The sequence below is a fragment of the Aplidium turbinatum genome, chromosome 17 (assembly GCF_918807975.1).
Source record: "Aplidium turbinatum chromosome 17, kaAplTurb1.1, whole genome shotgun sequence".
NCBI lineage: Eukaryota > Metazoa > Chordata > Ascidiacea > Aplousobranchia > Polyclinidae > Aplidium > Aplidium turbinatum.
Window position 1 is genome coordinate 608,841 of NC_137488.1, and position 22,405 is coordinate 631,245.

Below are 22,405 nucleotides of genomic sequence, written 5' to 3' on the forward strand. Positions count from 1 at the left end.
TATGAGATACTTGAAAGGTTCTGTTGTATAACCCTGCAACTAAACACTTGCAGGATGTCTGCTTTTTTCTTTTTTTCTATACGCTATCGATCATGCATACATTTAACGAAGAGAACCATACTAGAAATAGTTTTATAGCATGTTTTTTAAATCACTCCTTTACATTTTGCACAATACTTGATAAAAGTTGCAGTAAAAAGTTGCATGTAAAATAGAAATAAGTTGCAAAAAGTTGGAATATAAAATTCCTACAATCAGCTTAAAACATCATACTACATAAATTCTGAGTATTTAGGAAGCTGTAAAAAAAGTTGCAAAAGTTGCAAAAACTTGCCCTAGTCATCAGGCAAGCACGTCACGGAGAACAAAGAAACAGCGCAAATTCAACTTTTCTTAAATCAGCCAGTCAAGTAACAAAGTTCATCACAACTACACAGTAACAATTCAAGAGAACAATTGACCCGCCGGAACAGTATTTAAGGACCGATTTGGACACCAGCGGCTGCTAGATATACCGTTGAACTATAGAACATTTCTTGGGTGATTTTTAAATATATTTCATTGCATGCAGACATTTCAAAAGTTTTCAAAAATTAAAATGCGTAGATCGTGTTTCATTATTCCAACACATCAAGCGCAAGCGTGGCATGCTTACGCCAAACATACTTTGTAAAAAGTGATTGGTTACAATTAATCAATATTGAACTTTATGAACCATACATATAGCAAAGTAGTCCACTCAAAATTCGTGGTTTGGAATTTGGAGACATGGCACCGTAGCAGACTGTTGACTTATCTGAAATAGCCAATGTGCAAAACGCGCTTGAAACAAACGATACTTTATAAAAGCGTTAACTGCGGCGACCACACTACAAAATCAGACGCTGGTAACCAAAATAAAAGAAGATATGGGACTGCATTATGCTTACTCTGAAATCAAAAATAAACGATACTGCGGCCCACAATAAACATGGTGCGAGTGCCGCTGTCTAGGACTATACAATATACATGTCTCTACCACATTGTTTGCAACTTTAATTTGTTTGTAACTCTTCTATATATCCTCGATCCCTTCTGTTTCAGCAATTTCCATCAACTTTTGTAAGAAGATGCTAAACTTTGCCATTCCAGGAATGTCTAGTTTTTTCGAAATGAATACATAGTAGCACAACAGCACCACCACGTGTACACCAATAGCAACAAAGTAGTAGGGGCTTGGGTTTTGGAGAAAAGGAGTCACAATAAAATAAACGCACGAGATGATAGTGAAGACGGGGCAGATGATTGGAACCTGAAAAAACAACAAAAATAATCTTAGCATGAGTAAGACTTTTATTGGAAAACTGTAAAAAATTTTCTGCATTTTACAACATAAGTGGCATCTATTCCAGATGGTGAGATGGCGCAGCGGACAAAGCGTTGGCTTTCCAATTTTGCAAACCTGGTTCGACTCTTGGCGCTGGTTGTTGATACACCGCTCACCCCACACTGGGTGTAGTAAATCGTGTAGGCATAATTGCTGAAGGAAAGGCGGCCAAGAGAAAAAAACTGGGCCACCCTGGCTGAATATAATTAAAACCTTATCTTCTCATTTCTCAAAGCTCAATCAGTGCATATGAGACCTTTACTCTATTCTAGAAGGAGCAGACGAAAATTCGTGGTATGTTATGGAGGACAGTTTATTTAATTAAATGTATGAATACCAAAGAAATAAAACAAGTTAATAAATTCAAGCAAGTGTAAATAGTAGGCCATACTAAAATGTGACTTTTGATCTACTCTTTTGAAGTCTGATGACGTATTGTTCCTCAGCAAGGGTATTCAAGCTTTTTCCCGGAGGGCCAGGTTTGATATTGCCGAAGTGGTCGAGGGCCAAAAATATCTGATAATCTTGTTTTGTACAAGTGTAGTAATGTGTTATGTAATGTCATTCTCATACAACAAAGCAATATGCAGGTTTAAGTATTTTGTTAGGTTACATAGATATCACTGCAGACAATGGAATATCAGAAGCGACTCTAGATCTTGATCATTTCTCAGGCTTCCTATTGATGATGACATAAAAACATAATTGATTTAAACATAAATTCCAACGTTGCTGATTTAATGGCAAATTTATTTAAAAGTGTATCGGACTACTACTCATTTTTACTTTCTGAAAATTTTCCTCAACTCTGAAACAACCAAAACCGCGGAACCGACGACTCTGCTGTGGTCATCGCTGTCTTTTCGGCGAACTAAGCAATCGCCTTGGGCAGCGATGGCCAACCTTTTCACTCTAGAGACTGCCAAAAAAATTTAAAAATGTTTGCGGACTGGCAACAAAAAATCGTAGCCAAAAGGACAAATATGTATTTCAAACCAAATTGGTCGTAATGCAAGATTTTAATATAGCCTTATATAGGCCATGACCACCTAAAGATGTAACCTGATTTGTTACATTCTGAAAACTTTTCCAGATTTTACCAGCTTTTTATAACTGTCTGAATGAACTTTTCAAAAAATAATATTTCAACGTATTTATTATTGTCTTCCTCAGGTGACAATTTGAGTTTTAACAACACCAGGCCTTGAAAAACAAAAACAACTTGGTTCAGAAAATTTCAGCAGACTGTTAGCCGTTTGCTAACATTGTGGTTAAACGTTGTTTTTAAATCGTTAGCGATCTACGACTGTAAACGATAATGATGGAAGTGTTACTAAAACACAAGTTAGACGGCCAGATTTGCCGTTGTTCGTCGATGGAAAAGATGATTTATAGTAGATATCTATTTAGATTTGAACAATATGCTGTAAGCACAATTGGAGAAGCCGACGTGAGCTACTTAGTTGAGCATGTTGTTATCGGGATAATCCTAGATATAGGCCACTGCATACACAAGACTTTGATACTGCATACACAAGAAGATGCAATGGATTCAACGCAACCAGGCATCAAAGAAGTTTCAGAAATACGTGGCTCTGCTTCGTCATTCCATCCACGTTTTTGCCTTGTTTTAATTGAAACTAGAGATGAAAAACATTTAGGCCTACCAAGTAGCTGGTAGAAACAATCACCATCAATTTGATTGTTTCGAAAGTTAGACACGAACATTCGCTTTCAGGAGATTACAGCATAGTTCAATCAGCCTGATGGAAATGAATGTCGCATGTAATGACATCGATGAATAGATTGTTCATTCAAAAGTTTTCGTGCCGTGGATCTTGATGTCCTACAAATTTATGGTTAAAGTTTTTAGGCAGCCCTTTCAAGTGTTGACTCACAATGCTCAGTAACGTGTTTAACTTTTTCCCAATTGCAATTCTATTTCACCAGCATTTTACAAAATGAAAGCGCACTGATGTTTTGAAACGATTGAGATACCCTACAATTTTACAGTGATTGCTGGTGTGTTTGACTCTCGGATGCAGAGGAAGATCCATCAGGTAGCTTTGGGTGGCAAGATTTCAACAAAACACAATGATGATTAGGTCTACACATTTATTCGACCTTGCAAACACTCTGTGTCCCTACAAAGTTACTTTTTGTGTTTTAGGTTGGGAGATCGCCCTCCTGGACCAGCCTCTACTCAGATAAACATCTTTGTAGATGCAAGTTTGGTGAGCTCATCTGGAAATATAGACTTGGATTTTGCAATCATCAAATTAAAATTTTTGGTGTGCTTGCTTACTAGTAGGTCTACAATATTCGTTTTCAAAGTAGAGCATAAAATTAGGGTAGAAATGTATAGTATTTTGCTGTTTTATGACTTCAATCGGCAAAAATTTGAGTTACAGAGAGAGAGAGAGAGAGAGAAACCTTTTATTTTGTCTGTTGCGAGAAAAGTATACGGTACAAAATATAGACAATGCAAATAAAATAGCACCATAACTAGAATCTACAACAGACAGGAAGCAGCGAAAGACTATATTAGTCATCGAGTCAGCTGCTTCCCGTGTTGTTAATGTGACAAATGTCAAACATCGGCATTACGTTGAAACCAAGATATGCGTTAAAATAGGATAAGCTTAAGTTCCGTAAAAAATGAAAACATAAAGTTGTTTACTGCTGCGACAGTCAAGTGAATTGCTATGATTTTATTCAAATATCAAAAAATATCATGCCCTACAAAAGTAGTAAGTTATGAGAAAAAAAACAAACAAAAAACTAAGCATAAACAAGAACAGAAACAGAAAAAAACTTTATTACAGAAACCGAAAAAAACTTTATAACTTTTATCGTTCACTTATTAAAAAAACTTTATTACAGAAACCGAAAAAAACTTTATAACTTTTATCGTTCACTTATTGCTGTAAACTGTTGAGCAATAGAGCGCAGAAGTTGAAGCTTTGGTGGCCAATAACCTTGTGTCGCCTTGGGTGGAAATGTGTGGACCACTGCTGCGATGTGCGACCACTCAGTGAAATAAGCACAAGCAACTTGATGCGAAACAAATCATCAAAAGGTCAACTTCATTTATTCAAAGTACCAAACCTTAAAAAAAATACGCTTTCTCAAGCCATCAAACTAGGGATTTCAGATTATGGGGATGCGCAACTACATCCGCTTTCGACTAATCTAGAAGGGTTACGATTTTTTCTGATTTACAAAATAATCTACTATTTTGCAGGAAGAGTGGAGTTGATTTTAAAGTAATTAATGGTTTTTAGTTGAAAGCAAGCCATTGGAAAGGCGTAAAAAAATGTGAAATTGGCAATTGACCCTTCTAGTGTTGCTGGAACGAACAGCTGAGTTGTTCGTCCCATAATGAGCTGTCCCTATAATAAACAGTAAAAAAGCCATACGTAAATTCTTAAGCCAATACACTTAGGAAAGCCAAACCTGGCTTAAAAGAGCCAATTTAACTGCCTGGTTTCGAAGTAATTCAAACTTTCAGCAGGCATGTTTTTCGTCAGTCCAAGTAAGATCGATAACTTTAGCAAAGTGAATGTCAGAATAAGAAAACGCCTGATTCTTGAGAACAGGCGTGAGAGCCAATACGACGTGTGTCAGGTTAGATCATTTTAGCTCGAGCTGCAGTAATAAGAGAAACAAATTCTACTCAATATTTACTTGATGTATCAAGTTCCCTGTGGTGCAAATTTTTTTGTAGTTATTTATGTAGTTGCCTTTTCCTAATGTAATTTTACCTTCAAGAAGTTGAAATTTATTGCATTTTTATAAATATTTTCAGATACCTGATGAGGGCTTAAGTTACACCGAAAACGTTCGACTGTTAAACTATTTGTACATATGTAAAATATATTGTTACAATGCTCAGCCCTGTTGGATTCTTGTGTCTTATTCATATCTAACCTGCATGTAAAAGGTATAAATGGAAAACATCAAAAACTTCATTTTTGGTGGCTGGTTTGGGGAAAGCTTGAGCCCCCTTAGCCCCATGCTGGGTACGCTACAGGTGCCATCAATAGGATACTAGTCAAAGAAGTAGAAAGTAGGCTACCGCATTAAATTGATCAATTCAAGTGCATTGTGAAGCGTTTGCCACACGGGTAAGTGTGGCTTCATCAGTGACTACATATCGACCATATCAAAGAAGGTTTAAAATTCTAGTTTTGTGAGAATGATGCGTATAGGCTACTTAAGAAACCGTACTTGTGTGGCAAAAGCTGTACAATACCCTTAGATCAATTTAATGTGGTGGCCTAGTCTCTATTTCTTCAATACAAACTATTTGTATTTTCGGTACGCTTTTGTGCATGCGCGTAGTCATGCGCACAAATCCAAATAATCATTTTCCTATGGTTTAAGATGCACCAGGACCAGAAAAACTGTTTGCGGCAGTCTTGCAACATTATTAACGTGTTTTGGTACTGTAGTAAATAATATTTGAACTTTAAATGCGATAAACAAAAGTGAAGTCAATGCAATACCAAGCAATTTTACGCGAAAAGATATTTTTAGAGAAGAGAGGGGAAGAGTTTGGACAAAATTTTCAATTTTTTTTCTCTAGGCCGCTTATTATATACTGTTGTATTGAATTACGGCTATTTGAGATTAAAATTAACTCCCTCCTTTACAAAAAAGCGGAAACTACCATATCAGGGATTAGAGAAGAGAGGTTGCCATTTCAAACCTAATTTTTTATACTAGAATACTGCAAATAGATACAGCAGGGTATGGTTAAACTTCACTTTAGAATGCTAAAAGTAAACTTCCAAAAAACGCCAAAAATAGCATATCAAAAATAGCCAAACGCTTAAAAAGGCCACATTTTTTGGATTTGGCATCAAAAGCGCCAATATGGCAATCCTGCACAGTGTGCACTGTATCAAGGATGCCAATCAAGGTCTCGCCTGGTATCTCGCCACTTCTTGTATATATACCAAAGACAGGCAAGACACAACAATAACACAGGGTTGAGCATCACAACAGTATATTACATATTTACAAATAGTTCAACATTCAAACGTTTTCGACTTAACTTAAGTCCTCATCAGGAATCTGTAAATAATTATAAACTACAATAAATTTCACTTCTTGACAGTGACTGCCGTAACTAACTAACTAACTAACTAAAAGCACCGAGAAACACGCAACGATTAAAAGCAATGGAGTGGAAAACATACAGACAGACGAAAATTACATTAAGAAAAGGCAACTGCATGACTAAGTTACAAACGAATTTGCACCACGGGGTACGTGATACAACTAATAAATATTGAGGAGAATGGAGGCGCCACCGGCAAATAATTGTTTGTTTAGATTTGGATTGTAGCGTTTGATTAACAACGCTTCCTGAATTTTTGTGTCAAATTGGGATTTGCCTTTGCGTAAAATTTTAAATGAGTCAGCAGAGAATTTTTGATCTGTGCAAAAAGAACAATCCATGATATGGTCCTTGATGGCACTTTTCTTTAAGTCTCTAAAGTTCAGATGCTCCCGTACTCTCGTGGTCAAATGTCTGGTGGACATACCGATGTACGTCAATGCCGAATCACACGGACATGTAAAACAATATACGACATTTGAGCAGAGAGACGAAGGCGTCTGGGACTTTAGTTGAAAATACGAACTAATTTTAAATGTTTTATAAACAGGAAAAACGTCCACATCAAATTTATTTTTCATAAACTGTCCGATTTTACGAGCAAACGTTTTGGATTGTTTTCCCACAAACGGAATGGACAAGCAATGCTTCACATTTAACTCATTTTCAGCCTTTTCTTTTTGGTTGGAATTCTCAGAGATAAAACGATTCAATATTTTCTCAAAGTACAATTTTGGATAACCATTATTATAAAACATTTGTTTCAATTTCTGTATTTCAATATTAAAAAGAGCATCATTGCAGCAAATCATTTTAGCCCGAGCTAATAGGCACAAGATCAAACCAGACTTCCATTTCAATGGGCATAATGCATCAAAGTTCAAAAACAAACCAGTATGAGTTGGTTTGCGCCAAACCCAAGTATCAAATCCAGTGGCATTAATTTTAATTTCAACGTCCAAAAAAGGAAGGGTTTCACGTGCTTTTTCGATTGTAAATTTAATGTTTTTATGTTGAGAGTTCAGCATATCTAAAAAGGTTTCACATGAGGTTTCTTTATTGAATACCGCAAAAATGTCATCAATGTAACGTAAGAACAACTTCGGGTGAAATGCTAGATGTTTTTCAAATAATTTTGTTTCCAAATGTGCCAGAAAAAAATTAGCAATAGTAGAGCCCAATGGAGATCCCATGGCCACACCGTCAATTTGTTTAAACAATTGGTTTTTATACATAAATATGCCTTCGGTAGCTAAATTCATTAACTTGACAAATACGTCACGCTTGAAAGGTAATTGAGTTGGTTTTGTTTCCGAATAAATGTAGTCAGCAATGATGTTAACAGTCTCTTTCAAAGGTACGTTCGTAAACAGAGATTTAATATCAAAACTGACCATCATCTGTCCAGAAGACGGAGAATAATCTTTTAGTTTTTCTAAAAATTGACTTGTGGAGTTAAGCATATACGAATTTGGAATGTACGGTTTAATCATGCTATCTAGGAATTTTGCCAGTTCATATTCCGGAGAGCCTATCACAGAAACAACAGGCCGAAGAGGGTTACCTTCCTTGTGCACTTTTACCAAGCCGTATAATTTACCGGGGTTACTGCCCGATGGAATCAGTTTTGTTATCAATTGTTTGTCGAAGTCTTTAAAGTACTTACGGATGTAGTACGCAATTGACTTTTCTTTTGAAATGATGGGATGTGATTTGCCGCTGTCTGAAATACGTTCAAACTTCGATTTATCATTGACTATAGAGTCCAGTTTCAGATAGTAATCCGAGGTGTTTAAAATTGCTGTCCCTTTTCCTTTATCAAATTTACAGATCTTGATGTCTTTGTTTTTTGATAGAGTGTTCAGAGTTCGGTGTATTATTTGATTTCGTTTTGACGAGCAAGCACGTTTTGCATCAGACATGAATCGTTTAACCATAAACTTAATTTCATCCTTAGATTCATCGTCAAGCGTGATTTCTTTTTCTTTCCTTGCCGAGTAAATTAATTGTTCCATGTTCGTTTTTATGCTGTCAATTTGAACTTTTTTCGGCAAAATGTGATGGTCTAATCCAAACCGCAAAGCGTCTTCTTCCAATAGACTGAGTTTTTAGCATGTAGCACTGACTCTGCAATATTACGTTAGCACCACGTTCTTAGATTTAAAGTTTATACAAATTGGATAACTTCACTAGATGAGTTCTTCTATCAAGCTAAAGGTGAGTGCTTGCTCGGTAGCAATGGTGCGTGCTCGGTAGCAATGGTGCGTGCTCGGTAGCAATGGCGAGTGGTTAGCGCGTTGGGCTCACAGTCGAAAGCCTGCATGTTCGACTCCAGCCACCCGCACTTGCTGTTGTTTCTCTAGGCAAGAAACTTTACGATAATTGCCTCTACCCAGTGATCGATTTCGAGTAATGGATAGTACCAAATTTAAGTCATAAGTAAAGTAGACAACCGGAAACAGACATTGCCGTCGGCTGAAGCGTGGGTCAGGTGTACGTCGGAAGGCGTACACCGATGCATAGCGCTCAAGTCCGCTTTCCCGCAATGCAGGATAAAGATAAACAAACAAACAAACAAAAAACAATTTGGCAATCCTGTTTGTCGTGCAGCTTGACCCAACTTGAATAGATCGTATGCGCTATCACAAGTATTTTACAATGCTTACACGTGACAAACAGACCAACCAAACTACTAGACAGATCAGAAGCGCGGAAACTTTGTCTCTAATACGTGGCAGTTTCAAGGTCGCTGTAAAATAAATAATGGTAATTAAACAAGTTTTGAAGCACAGAGAAGGAATATCGGAGGAAAAGATGTAGACTGGTAAGCTGTAAACGCCATCTTTCAAGAGAACGAAGATTTTTTTATGTAAATCACCTTAAAGCCACTCAAGGACGATTTGCAATGAAGAAATGAAATTGTGATTGGGGAAATTTGCTGTTGAACTGTTGCTGGAGAAGTGTTGGCATAACCTTTGGTATAAAGGTGTTGCCTCCTCGCTACCTATCAACACTATTCAATAAAGTATATGTTTCACGGTAGGCGATTGTATCAAGAATTGACAGCGATAGACACATTTTTCGCCTATGAGGTTGAGTTCATCAGTATCGCACCATGATTGAAAGTCAAATGATGCCCAACCCCATGGACGAAACGCGTGTTTATCGTTGTCGGCTTTTGATACAATCGGCTGCTTAGAAACAAATATATACTTGATTGAATAGTGTTGATAGGTAGCGAGGAGGCTACATACTTGATTGAATAGTGTTGATAGGTAGCGAGGAGGCTACATACTTGATTGAATAGTGTTGATAGGTAGCGAGGAGGCTACACCGTTATGATTGGCGAATTGCAATTGCTCGCTGCTCTAGTGAGTAGCCCACTCAGCCTTGTGCTGTCTGCCAGGAAGAACGCTCCTTTCTGCACACTGATCAAGTATGTTGTATTAATGCATCTATCATCCCGTGATTGGGCCGTACTCACTGGAGAAGCTACACTGCTAATGCATACCTTATAGGGTCTTTTCAAATCCGGAAACTTTCTTCGGAGTATCAGAACACTGCACGCACTGAGGCCAATAACAACCCAGATGAAAAATGAAAACGCAATGATCAAGCTATCGAAGTCCCCAATCAAAATGAATATAGCGCTGATCAACGAGTTCAGTGTTAGACTCGGAGCAGGCGTGAAGTGGCGGGTGTGAATCATTCCGAAAACCTGAAACCAAATTGCGTCAATACAAGATAAAATTTAGCATAGTTAAATAAATGAAAGTCCCAAACAAAACTTCGTTACTTAGTTCAGTTCAACAATCCCAAAGAAGGGCGTAAAGCCGTAGACATTTCTTTCTAGAACAGCGAGTTGTTCATACACATGAGAGGAATCCAGGGTTATCAAAGGGGCGCCAGTCAGCAAACCTTCACCAGTGATCAGTAGCGTAGCCAGGAATTTTGAAAGGGGGGGAGTTCCCCCAGAAAATGTTGAAAAATTACTTTGAATTTGGTGCATTCTAAGAGCATTTTCAACAAAAATATGGTTACAAATATTCCTGTAAAATGATGGTGTCGGTGGCATAGCAAAAGGATAAGATCATATTTTCTTCGGCATTTTTCGGAAATAAAGCTAAGTCTCTATGTTTTCTTGTTGCTAACTCCTGGCTGAGATGTTTGGTATTGGCAAAACTTGCTCTTTTAATGCAATGTTGTTTAAAATTAGGCAATTTTTTTTTCGACTGAAAGCATCATTCTCAATATCGTGACGTCACATGCGTGCCAAAGGGGGGGGAATTGTAACTTCCAAACCCCCCCCCCCCCCTTGGCTACGCCACTGCCAGTGATCCAATAAGATGCGTAATGTGATAAAATAATTTAAAAAGTAGACACTACCATGTTATTCCAAAACAAAATTTCGTTATTAAATTTTTCATCAAGTCTACTTATGATTTAACTGATGATCCGGTTAGGATGCGTGGTGTGATAAAATATTTGACACAAAGTAGACAGTATCATTCTAAATCAAAAAGTCAGTGTTTTATGGAGTTTTCGCCACGCAACTTTAGTTTCTTCAGTATAGTCTTATTCAAACAGAAAGCTCTATAAATAAACTGGTTTTTCTGATTTAGTATGATACTGTTTATCTGTTCCGGCGGGTCAATTGCCCTCTTGATTATAATGGTGAAATTGTGATGAATTTTTGTTGATGTTGAATTTGCGTTGTTTCTGTGTTCTACGTGACGTGGCTTGCCTGACTACCAAGACATTTTACTTCTGATTGTCGCTTTTGCCGCGTGCCCGGAGCCGTTGTTTCTGGACACCATTTTACCTTTGTGTTCGGTTTCAGTATCGGATAAGCAAGCTAGAGGAATGTGTGATTTCGGATTTAAGTTAAATCGTTAAGAATTATAAGTGTATACAAAAATTCAGCTTTTTATTCCAACTCACTAAATCAAGTCATACGCAATAAATAAAAATACAAGGAACGATTGCTAGCATGGTTGAGGCAGGAAGAGGAGGGATTGTAGGAAAGCATTGAGCTCCTACTCTTGTTACCAAAAATAAAAATCTGAACATTGGACAACTGAAGTAAAGAACTATAAAGTATCTAAATAACGAAATAAAAGAATTAAAAGAACTAACAAAATTGACAGAATTGAATGAACAAGAACTGAAGAACTAACTTAAAGACTAACAAATTCAAATTTCAACCAAAGAAGACTTCAGAAGGGGTGGTCAGCACATCCCTATGACGGCAACAATTGCTGCCCTTTGCGTTACAAAAATTCCCAAATCAAATACAATATTTTCAACACAGCTTGATTCTCCATGCTCTGAGACAATTTATATTTATCAAACTACTTTGAATGAAATAAATAATATTATTCATGCTATGCCAGCAAAAACTAGCAGTGACATCGATGAAATACCATCCATAGTTGTAAAGTTAACCCCAAACAATATACTGCATGGCTGCATGCTACTCATATATTTAACTTATCTTTAACAAGTGGAAAAGTCATAAATTCATTGAAGTTGGGGAAGGTGATACCTATCTTTAAAAAGGGTAGCTGCAAAGATTCAAACAACTATACAGACCAGTCAGCCTACTACTTGTTTTTTCAAAGATATTAGAAAGAATCATGTACAACAGATTATACTCTTTTTTGATTAGACATAAATTTTTCTATAACAATCAATTTGGTTTCAGGAAAAATCATTCCACAAGCCATGCTGCTTCAATACTAATAAAAAGTATCACCAGTATACTCAATGACAACCATCTTGCATTAGGAATCTTTCTTGATTTATCTAAAGCATTTGACACCATTGACATAAAATATTGCTAGCTAAATTGTATCATTTCGGAATAAGAGGCGTGGCCTATGATTGGTTCATGAGTTACCTGAGTAATAGAAAACAAAGAGTGGTTTTCAATGGCACACTATCTTCTAATGTTAACAACATATCTTTGGGTGTCCCACAAGGGTCTATCTTAGGCCTCCTTCTATTTCTGATTTATGTAAATGACTTTCCTAACTGCCTTCAACATGGAACTGCAATTACGTTTGCAGATGACACCACCATTATATATAAAAATAAAACCGTTTCTACTGTGTATGATATGGCAAATCAAAAGCTTGTATGCATAGATCAATGGCCATCAACAAATCGATTGTCTCTAAATGTCACCAAAACCAAACATTTATTATTTTCAAGTCAAGGAAGCAAGGGACTATCATGCAACCCACCCTTGAATATTCGAAAAAACAACATAGAGCAAGTTGCTTCAATAAAGTTTCTGGGAATAATTGTAAACGAGCATTTGTCATGGAAATCTCATATGGAAATCTTGCTTCAAAAAATAAGATCAACACTCTGCGTGACAAAAAAAAAATTAAGCCTTTCCTAAACAAACATGCATTTCTCTCCATTTACCATTCTCTAGTTGAGAGTCAGTCAGTCAGATATTATATTGTATCTCAACATGGTGTCATGAAAACAAAACTACATTGCAAAAGCTGCAACGTACAAGCAATAACTTTCTTCGTATTGTATTTGACATTGACCCAGGGAAAGCATAAAAGGTGTAATGGAAGTCAATAATTTAAAATCAATTTACCAGATGAAAAATACAGAGATTGCAACTTTCATGTTTGAATATTCAAAAAAGCTACTTCCCACAACATTCAATGATATAATTATGTGTAAACAATCAAGTAGCCTAACAGGCTAACAACAAGAAGTAACTCTCCTTATATTCCTATATATTGCAGAATTAACACTTGCAAACAATCAATACGGTACATGGGGCCAACAGTTTGGAACAAGCTTCCAACTACTATAAGAAATGAATGTAAAACTGTAAAAGGCTTTAAATCAAAAATGAACAAGCTAAATCTACCTTGAAATAATCCCATCTAAGTATTACATCATGCACCAAACATACTAATATTTTTTTTTGCCCAGCAATGATTAGCCAATGTGTGTAGATTTATTAGCAAAATAGTAAGGTTGTAAATACTCCTACTGGCTTTCTGGTTCTTGTGTTTTTCGTCTACAGAAGTTCTACAGAGTCTGCAAAAGTTTTTCCATCCTCTTTGACTAATCGCCATCTTTCGGTGAAGCGGTGGCCATGTGCTCCAACCAGTTGTTTTATATCAATATCTTGGACTGGATCGTCATGCTATTGTCTGTTGATAACGCACCATGGCCGATCTTTATAGCAACTGTCCATACAAATCTTAAATATATCAGCTAAAGCTATTTGGGCTAATAAAGCTATAGCCTAAGTATATGTTGTTTATTTATTTTTTGTAACAGTTTGTTTCTTTATTTTCCCTTTATATCTTGAATTTTTCTGAAGGTGTTGCGACCGTGCCAAATTTCTCAACTCAATAACTTACTTCGGTCACAAGCACGTTTTAACGTTCGCGTTTTGTCGCTTCTACCTTTTTCTAGACCTTTGCTATGTTGACGTGTATTGTTTTTGATATGATGGTCAGAAATAAAAAAACAACTGAACTGAACAGAACAACATGCCATTTATCTTTTTTAAAAACCGTATTGAATCACTAACGGAGAGTTGTCCATTTGAGGGAAATCGGCTCACTTTGCTATAGGCAGCCTGCGTACGTAGCGCCGCGCAAACCATCTCCAACTTAGCATCGGATACTTCTAGTTGGAGCAAAAAGGAAAGGATTGATGTGTCGCTGGATCGCTTGTCTCAGCGCTTTAGTGTTAGAAGAGGATTTCTCGCGGAGCCGGATATTTGGCGGATACGGCATGGCAATAAATTATCTGGAATGTCATCATCCTCATAAAGGAATTCAAAGACGAGCTGGCTCAGTGTACCCTCTTCGCTAAGGCGTATAACCAGCGTCATCAGCTAGAAGGACGTTTTGTACTAGACCTGGCAGGACGATTACCTGGATATGCGAAGAAAAACTTTTTGTACTATCTGAAAGAGCAATATGGTAGCACAGAAGAACCAAGCTTTCAAAGCCTAATGCCATCAACGACGCAACTACGCACTGTGACTGGATGCCTGCCTCCCACTCCAACGGAATGCCTTCCCATCCTTGCAGGCATCCAACCTGCTGAGCTTCGCCGTAAAGGAGCCATGATTTCCCTTGCTCGTGGAGCACTGGACCCCGACCACCTCCTCCACAGTACATTCCAGCGCCTACATGGAGAACAGCAGCGACTGAAATCAAGACGCCCATTTGCGCCCGCCGCACGACAGCTTCTGAACAACGTTGAAGATCTTGGAATAAGTGCGGCACACTGGACGAACTACACATGGAACACGGAGTGGCAAAACAACACCTCCCGACTCCGTGTTTTCCTACCCGACGTCGATCCCCACCCTCCGGGAATGTCCCTCGGCTTAACCGCCTACGAACCGGCGTGGGTTGCTTTCGTTCAGACATGTGCAGATGGGGCCTGGCTCCCTCACCGGGATGCGAGTGTGGTGCCACAGACCAGACAGTAGACCATGTCGACCATAAATTCCCAAGAGACGTGTCGCTCTACGAACTTCGCCATACGCTTAATTGAGGAAGTTGTTGCTAGAATGGATACTCAACGATCTGCAAGTGATAACCGCATTATGCGTATTTGTCAAACCTCAGCACAGCCAGTCAGAGATGTTTCCCAAGGTAGCAGTCGCGAGTCAGGCTCTAGTTTTGGGAGCCAAGAAGGAATGTTTGGTAGCCGCTCTTTTGAAGGTGCGAGGAAGGACATAGTCTGTATCTATTGTGAGACTAGGAATAAGCAAGAGCGTCACAGACTACCCAGTTGTCCCGAGCCGTCGCGACATGTCATCGCTGCGACTGGTCGGTGTCTAAACTGCCTACGTCTAAACATGAAGCAAAAAACTGCACCCAATCATGTAATTGTAGGCACTGTGGTGAACATTTTCGATTTAAGCACTATTATCTAGGCTACTACACGACGCCTATGTGAATCCTCAAGGAACATTGGGCGAATGGTCTTAGGACAACACCCGCCGTCAGTACTTGTAGTGTAAGCAATAAGCATTGCTTGTAAGAGGGCAGTGTTTAATCGTGTCACGGCCGCGCGGTTCATAAACCCATTAATGGAGAGACTGCTCTGGTTTACTGTCAACACGACCCAGGCTCACAGCTCACGTTTGTTTCAAACAGATTGGTTAAAGAATTGCATCTAAAAGCCGTGGATAATGTTTCTTTCCCCATGAACACTCTAGTAGGCAAACATGAAATGCACTCTGATCTGGTTCAATTTAATATCCAATCCTTAGTTGCTGACGAACTGTATGGCGATGTGGAAGCAGTGGTAAATGCACCTTGGAGTGACCATGTCGAAACCTTGGCGCAGCATCAAGACTTTACCAGTTAAGCGCGTATGACACTCATTTCGATAATGTTGAATTGATTTCGTTACCTAACAAAATGTCGGTCGATATTCTAATCGGGTATGACCATGCTTACTTGATGCGAGTACTAGAAGAACGTATTGGCATGACTCGGGAAGAGCCCCATGCTATTCTAACCCCACAAGGCTGGCTGGCTAGTGGAGGTCAAGGTTCCATGATCTATGGTGATTAGTACGTCGTGTTGCCGTCAATGGTAACGTCGCTGAAGAGTTATCTAGTCTTGACAACTTAGATGCGCAGGAGATTGAAATCAGTCGCCTAAAACATGTCATAAAGGATTTAATCCTAATAGATGAAACGGTAGAACTGTGCGCAATGATGTCATAGCACAAAGATTTGTTGAGACACAAATGAAAGTTAAAGATGGAAGATTTGAAATGCCCGTACCGTTAAAAATCGATTTTGAATTACCGAATGACCACTCTTTGGCCCTTGACCGTGTTCTGAGCTTACGACGCAAGGCTTTAAAGCAAGCTGACGTTCGATTATTCTTAGTAGACACGATGACTGAAATGCAGTCCAGTGAGTACATTGAGCCGGTAAAAGATGACGACTCATCGGCATGTGTGTGGTACTTACCATATTTTGTGACATCCCAAACAAAAAAGCGAGTGGTATATGACGGCAAATCTGAGTTTAAGGGTAGGTGTGTTAATGATGTGATTTTGTCGGGCCCAGACATATTAAACCCTTTAACACAAGTTCTGGCTCGCTTTAGACTGGAAAAGTTTGACCTAATGGCAGACAAGTAATTCCGTTTAGATTTTGTGTACACCCGTGGGGAATTAAAACCAGTTCATACATCGCCTGCTTAGCTATTCAAAAGATGATTGAACAAAACCCCACTGGAGCCAGTGACCTGACCCTGAATGCCATTCGAAAAAATATGGATATGGACGACCTAATATTCTCTGGAAATAGGCTTGATGAGGTCAATGAGATTGCCAAAGAAGCCATTGACTTGTCCGATAGCCGAGGCTTTAGTTTGGTGAAATGGAGTGCCAACAAAGGGGCGTTGGATGTTTTGTCCAACTTCAAAAAGGAAATGTTAGCTTCTTCCTTTCGCAATGTTGACCTGGAAAAACACGATACAGACTTACCAGTAACAAAAACTCTAGGTTGCGTGTGGCAAACTGAGTCAGATTCATTATTCTTAAGTGCTCTCTCCGACCTTTAGAGAAGTACACGTCACACGTCGCTCAATGTTAAGCCAACTTGGCCAAAATTTCGATCCACTAGGGTTCGGCGCGCCATTCTTCCTAAAAGCTAGATTTATTCTGCAGCGTTTAGCTATTGAAGGTCTTGATTGGGACACCGAAGTGCCACCAAACTACATAAAGGAATGGAAGTCGTGGCTTCATTCTTTAGATTTGCTGAAAGAATTTTCTATACCTTGATGGTATTTTGTAAACACCGAGCCGTGTGGTGCAGATGATATCGTATATTAGTTACATAGATTCAGTGATGCCTCCAATCACTACTTTTCCTCCGTGGTGTATATATGTAGGCTATGTATCGGAGTCCCTTGTGTATTCTTCGTTTTTGGAAAAAGTAGGATTGTCCTCAAGCATCAAAGTACATGGCCGATTGCCAGAAAGGAGCTTGTAGCCGCGCTGAATACTACGGAGCTGTTAAACCAGGCACCTAATGCACTACACCTGCCTGATCTTAGAAAACATTTCTAGTGTGACTCGAATACTGTCCTTCAGTGGATCAGGAACCTTGATCTACGATTATGCAAGTTTGTTACTCGTAGGTTAAATCGTATTCTACTCTTGTCAGAGGTGAGCGAATGGCATTACTGTCCGACACATCTCAACTCAGCAGACGTTGGCACCAGACCTAATGCCATCACCAAAACAGGTTCCAAGAAAATGTGGTTGAGCGGTCCATCTTTTCTCGTGCAGTAGGGCGAGGTCCCAACGGTGAAGGGAGAAGATGCGGCTATTCGTAAAATTGAACTGTCGCCGGAGATGACGGTAAGAGTAAATACAACTGGCTCCATTAGTATGGTAATCGAAACAGCACCTACTTTATACGTGTTAAAAAAGTGAACTGCCTATCTTGTAGCATTCACGGAGTTCATTGCATCCAAATGCAAGGAACATGAGTATGTAAAACCAAAGTTAAATGCTTTTACCTTGAGGACGCTTTAACTAGGGTAGTTGTCTACGTGCAGAAAGTAGCTTATAGAGATCTATTAAGTTGTGAGGGTCTGCCAGAGTCGATTGATGTTGTAACAAAACGTCTTGCTTCGAGCAAAGCTGGCGCTGATAAACAGTGCCTGAAGGAGTTGCGCTCTTTAAAAAAGTATCGTCCTTGTGTGGACACACAGGGTGGACTTCGTATTGAAGATCGTCTGAGTAAGTCTCCCGAAATAACTGTCGCATTGACACGGCTAGTTGTCCATGACGCTCATTGTGACAGAGCTATCACTGTGGTGTGCAACAGACACTGTTATCTACTCGTCAACGTTTTTGGATTGCAAATGGTAATTCTTCGGTGAAACATTATTTGCATGACTGCGCTCCATGTGCCTTAGAGAAAGCAAAGCCTATCAGGCAGCTTATGTCTGATTTACCATTACCAAAAACCATGGCCTATAACAAACCCTTCTTTAACATTGGCGTAGATTTTTTTGGTCCAATGACGTTTGTGGAAGGAAGAAGCCAAAAGAAAGCATGGGGATTGTTATTTAACTGCCTTGCGAGTAGAGCAATCCATGTGGAACTTGTGACGTCACTACCTTACAGTGAATTTGTTTTAGCATTTACCAGATTTGTAGACTTACGTGGATCTATACGTAACATGCACTCAGATAACGGGACCACATTTCAAGCCAGGATTGCCAGATCCAAAATAGTTTTGCCTGCCAAAAGTTTCATAAAAACCGCCAAAAAACTGTCAAATTTTTCAGGGTTTCAAAAAAACTGCCAAAAAAATGCCAAACTGTTAGTGCGGCTTGTTCTGTTAATCAGAAAGGTCATACACCATAATATTTGGTGCTGCATGATAGCTCTGATGGCATATTGTCTCAATTTAACTTGATAGACCACTTAGTGTGAATAATGAAACACACACTGCATGTATCAAGCTAAATTAAAACAAACTTTCAAAGGTTGTAGGGGCTAGCCATATAGTTGGAGCTATCAAGCATCAACCAAGCGCAATCAGAGGAAGGTGATAAAGACCAATTAGGCTTGTACGGTACCGGTAGTGCATGTTTTTACAAATGGATGTGATCGTGGAGCTATTCTGGCATCTGATGGGTTTTCACGTATGCATTTATAATATCAAACAGCAGTCTGAAACTTTTGCATCGCAAATATTCTATTTGAATAAGCTTAACTGAAGATGATCTACGGTACCTAGCTACTAGCTGATCAAAATCGATTTTACCGTAGCTGTTCATGATTGAACTGACTCAGAATGTGAAAATAAATTTGTTTGTTTTACTGAGGCTACACAGCAATATTCATAAATTAGAGATCTAAAAAAAGATATTAATGTATAGCCTACTTGGATGGTCTTTGACACAATGCACATAGGTATAGACTACCGCAGGTACTGTATAGGTACTGTAGGTAGGCCCTACGTTTTATATATATGCTTAGGACGACACCGTCGCCACCCGGCGTAGGCTACCAGTAAATTTTGTTGAAATGAGCTTAAAAATTTATTGCATCCTTATGGTAGACTGTAGGCTATGTACGGTACTGGTGAGGAACTAACTAAGAACTTCCGGTACCAATTCAGAAGCTCATGTCAACAAAACTCCTGGAAGGCTACACAGTGACCGTGAGCTCTCTGAGACAGTAGCCTCCCGTATAGCCTATAGGCTACCTGTATGTCAACGTGCTTGACCTAGCCAGCCATTCATACACAGTACAGCGTACCGGTAGGCCAAATACGTTCCGGTTCAAATTTCTACAAGGTCTCTGGCCTAAGCTATGCTTTCAACTCAAACGGTGCGACTGCGAATTATTAACCACCTGTTAACACTTACCATTAGCAAAATATAAATGTCAAAAACGCATCCCTCCAGCTGCCCAGTCAGTGGCCTCTGGTCTGGAGCTTCCATTTGAATAAATTAGCAATTTGGAGTTTCCAGTCCATAAATTAAAGTTTTTTGATGGACTTTCATCAATAAAAGTTTTTGAAAAACAGCAGTGGTGATAATAATTACACCGGTAATAATTACAAAAAAATCCCAAAACATGTGGTCACAGCGGTAAACCATAATCTCTTCGTGGAAAAATTGTAACATAAGATTCCCGAATCCGTTCGTCTGTATGTAATGACCGAAAGAAACACTCCTTTGAAACCGTCTATTCAAAATTGTATTTCTGTAAAATTAGCCACCTGGCTGTCGAAAATGGAATGCAACGCGTACACCACTAAAACTTGTCACTACAGAACAGATTACTTGGATAAAAGACGGAATTTTCGTCCAGCTGGCAAGCACTAAGCAAACAGTTAAATATGCCTCCAACTTTCAAGCAACCATTTTACGAATGACGAAAATAATGTTCAATATCTCAAACTCACGTAAACAGTAACTGTGACGTCATAGTGAAACATTGTGAAGCAATTCTCAACAGGTGTGAAAAGTGGTGATGCAATGTTTCATCAGGTCTTACGAACGATGGTGCAATATTTGGACATTTTCTAGCAATTTCCATGACGTAAGATGCCAGCTAGGTTAAGTAGACCATAACGGTTTTTTTATATGACGTTTGATTTGAAAATTGTCCGTAACATAGCGACCCCTAGTTATGACAGTCTAACATGGCATAACTAAAAAAGAATTTAAGGACAATTTTGAGCCAATGAATAAAAACACACGATGTATACACAAATTGTTTGAATCACTCACGTTTAAGTTAATACGCAAATACAAAGGGCATGCAAAGAATGAACAGCAATCAGTGATGGGCATTATCGGCGATAATTTATCGGCGATAAATTTTTATCGCTTATCGTTATCGCTCAATTATTTCTTCAGTTATCGTTTATCGTTATCGCCAAAGGCAATATTTGATTATCGCCGATATCGCCGATAAATTTTATTTCGGATTAACGCACAAGTGGAAAGACCATGAAAAAGTAATATTTTTACTAGCCACTTAGTTAATGAAACTAAAATTAAAACCAGTTCTTCTTCAGTGCCTGAAGTGTGTATGCACAGGTCGTTGTCATGGGAGGGGGCACGCTCCCCTGCAGCGACGGCCCTGACAACACAATAATTTTTAGAGTTGCAAATTGCAATGCAATGAAATGCATGCAACAAGTCTCTTGTTGTTTTGCTGCAATCGGCAATCGCGAGTGAATTTTACAATTAAAATGTAAGCGCACAGGCGGTACAGATTCCTTTAAAGCGAAGCGACAGAAATTGGCAAGTGGTTTGTGAAAGTGTCGCAATACGAGGCCGCTTTTACATCGGAAACATGGTCTTTCGTGCCATCTCACGATCAACTATTTTATTCTTGTGTTTTCTTTTTTCGTTGGAAGTGTTAGTTTTTAGTAATTGTCGTAAAAAAATAAAATCTCTCTCGTCAAAACATGAAGCTTACTGTTTTAAGTGCATTAAATCTTTAGATGAGTAGATTAACTAAAATTGCAAGAACTTGCTTTGAGACGTGCGGTTACGTCACAAACTCAGTTTAAAAGACAAAATTCACACACAATAACAACACAAGATCGGTTATAGACTGTAAGATCGATTTTTTTCTAGCTTGGCGATATAACTTTAATCCAAAAACAATAACCAAATGCGTAAGTGCCATTTAACTTAAAAAGTTAACCCATTTGTGCCGAAAATGAAAGTAGGCTACTTAAAAAAATTTTCGGAAAATTTAAATATTGCATAATTATGACCTAAAAAACATATCACAATTATTTTTTTCCTAGTTGTGTTTGTACTTTTTGAGAAAAAAGCCGTCCTATATATTATAAGACGCTAGGCAAATCCGTTATTAAATTTCACAACAGTTTTATTACCAATAACGCTTAAGATTAGGCTACTGATAAATTTTCAAGCATTTGGCGTTTTTTGGAATTTTTTCAATTATTGCTGACTTTGCTGTAAACAGCCCTGCAGAAAGCAAAATACAAAGTTTGGAATTTTTTATGGTATTTTCATTTGATTTAATTATTTTGCTTACTGCACGTAAGCGGCAGTGTAACTCAATTGATAAAAGCATTCAGCTGGTATCTGAAGGTATAATTATAAGCACGGCGGTTACCTCAGTGGTTTGATTCTGGATCAAGAGGTTGAAGATTCGATACCTACTGCCGCGATTCTATTCATGCATAACTTACAAAAAGTTTTGTCCCTTTACAGTATATTATGTTCGATTTTTCGTCATGTTGATGAAAACAGTTCGTGCTGCATGGGATGGGGCAGCGCTAATCAAGAAAAAAAAAAATTATCGTTATTGGACATTATCGGCGATAATTTATCGTTTATCGTTATCGCTTAACTTTTTTTTTATTTATCGTT

At 38.5% G+C, this 22,405-nt stretch overlaps 1 protein-coding gene across 1 annotated transcript in view; it reads right to left on the bottom strand.

The window, feature by feature from the left end:
* Nucleotides 1–1,054: 1,054 nt before the first annotated feature.
* Nucleotides 1,055–22,405, bottom strand: part of LOC145786818 (b(0,+)-type amino acid transporter 1-like) — a 40,018-nt gene continuing 18,667 nt past the window's right edge. The window contains exons 3-4 of the mRNA XM_082598558.1: nt 10,003–10,209; nt 1,055–1,291 (exon numbers count right to left, since the gene is read on the bottom strand). Coding sequence (XP_082454684.1) covers nt 1,055–1,291; nt 10,003–10,209 — 444 coding nt within the window. The remainder of the gene's footprint in view (nt 1,292–10,002; nt 10,210–22,405) is intronic.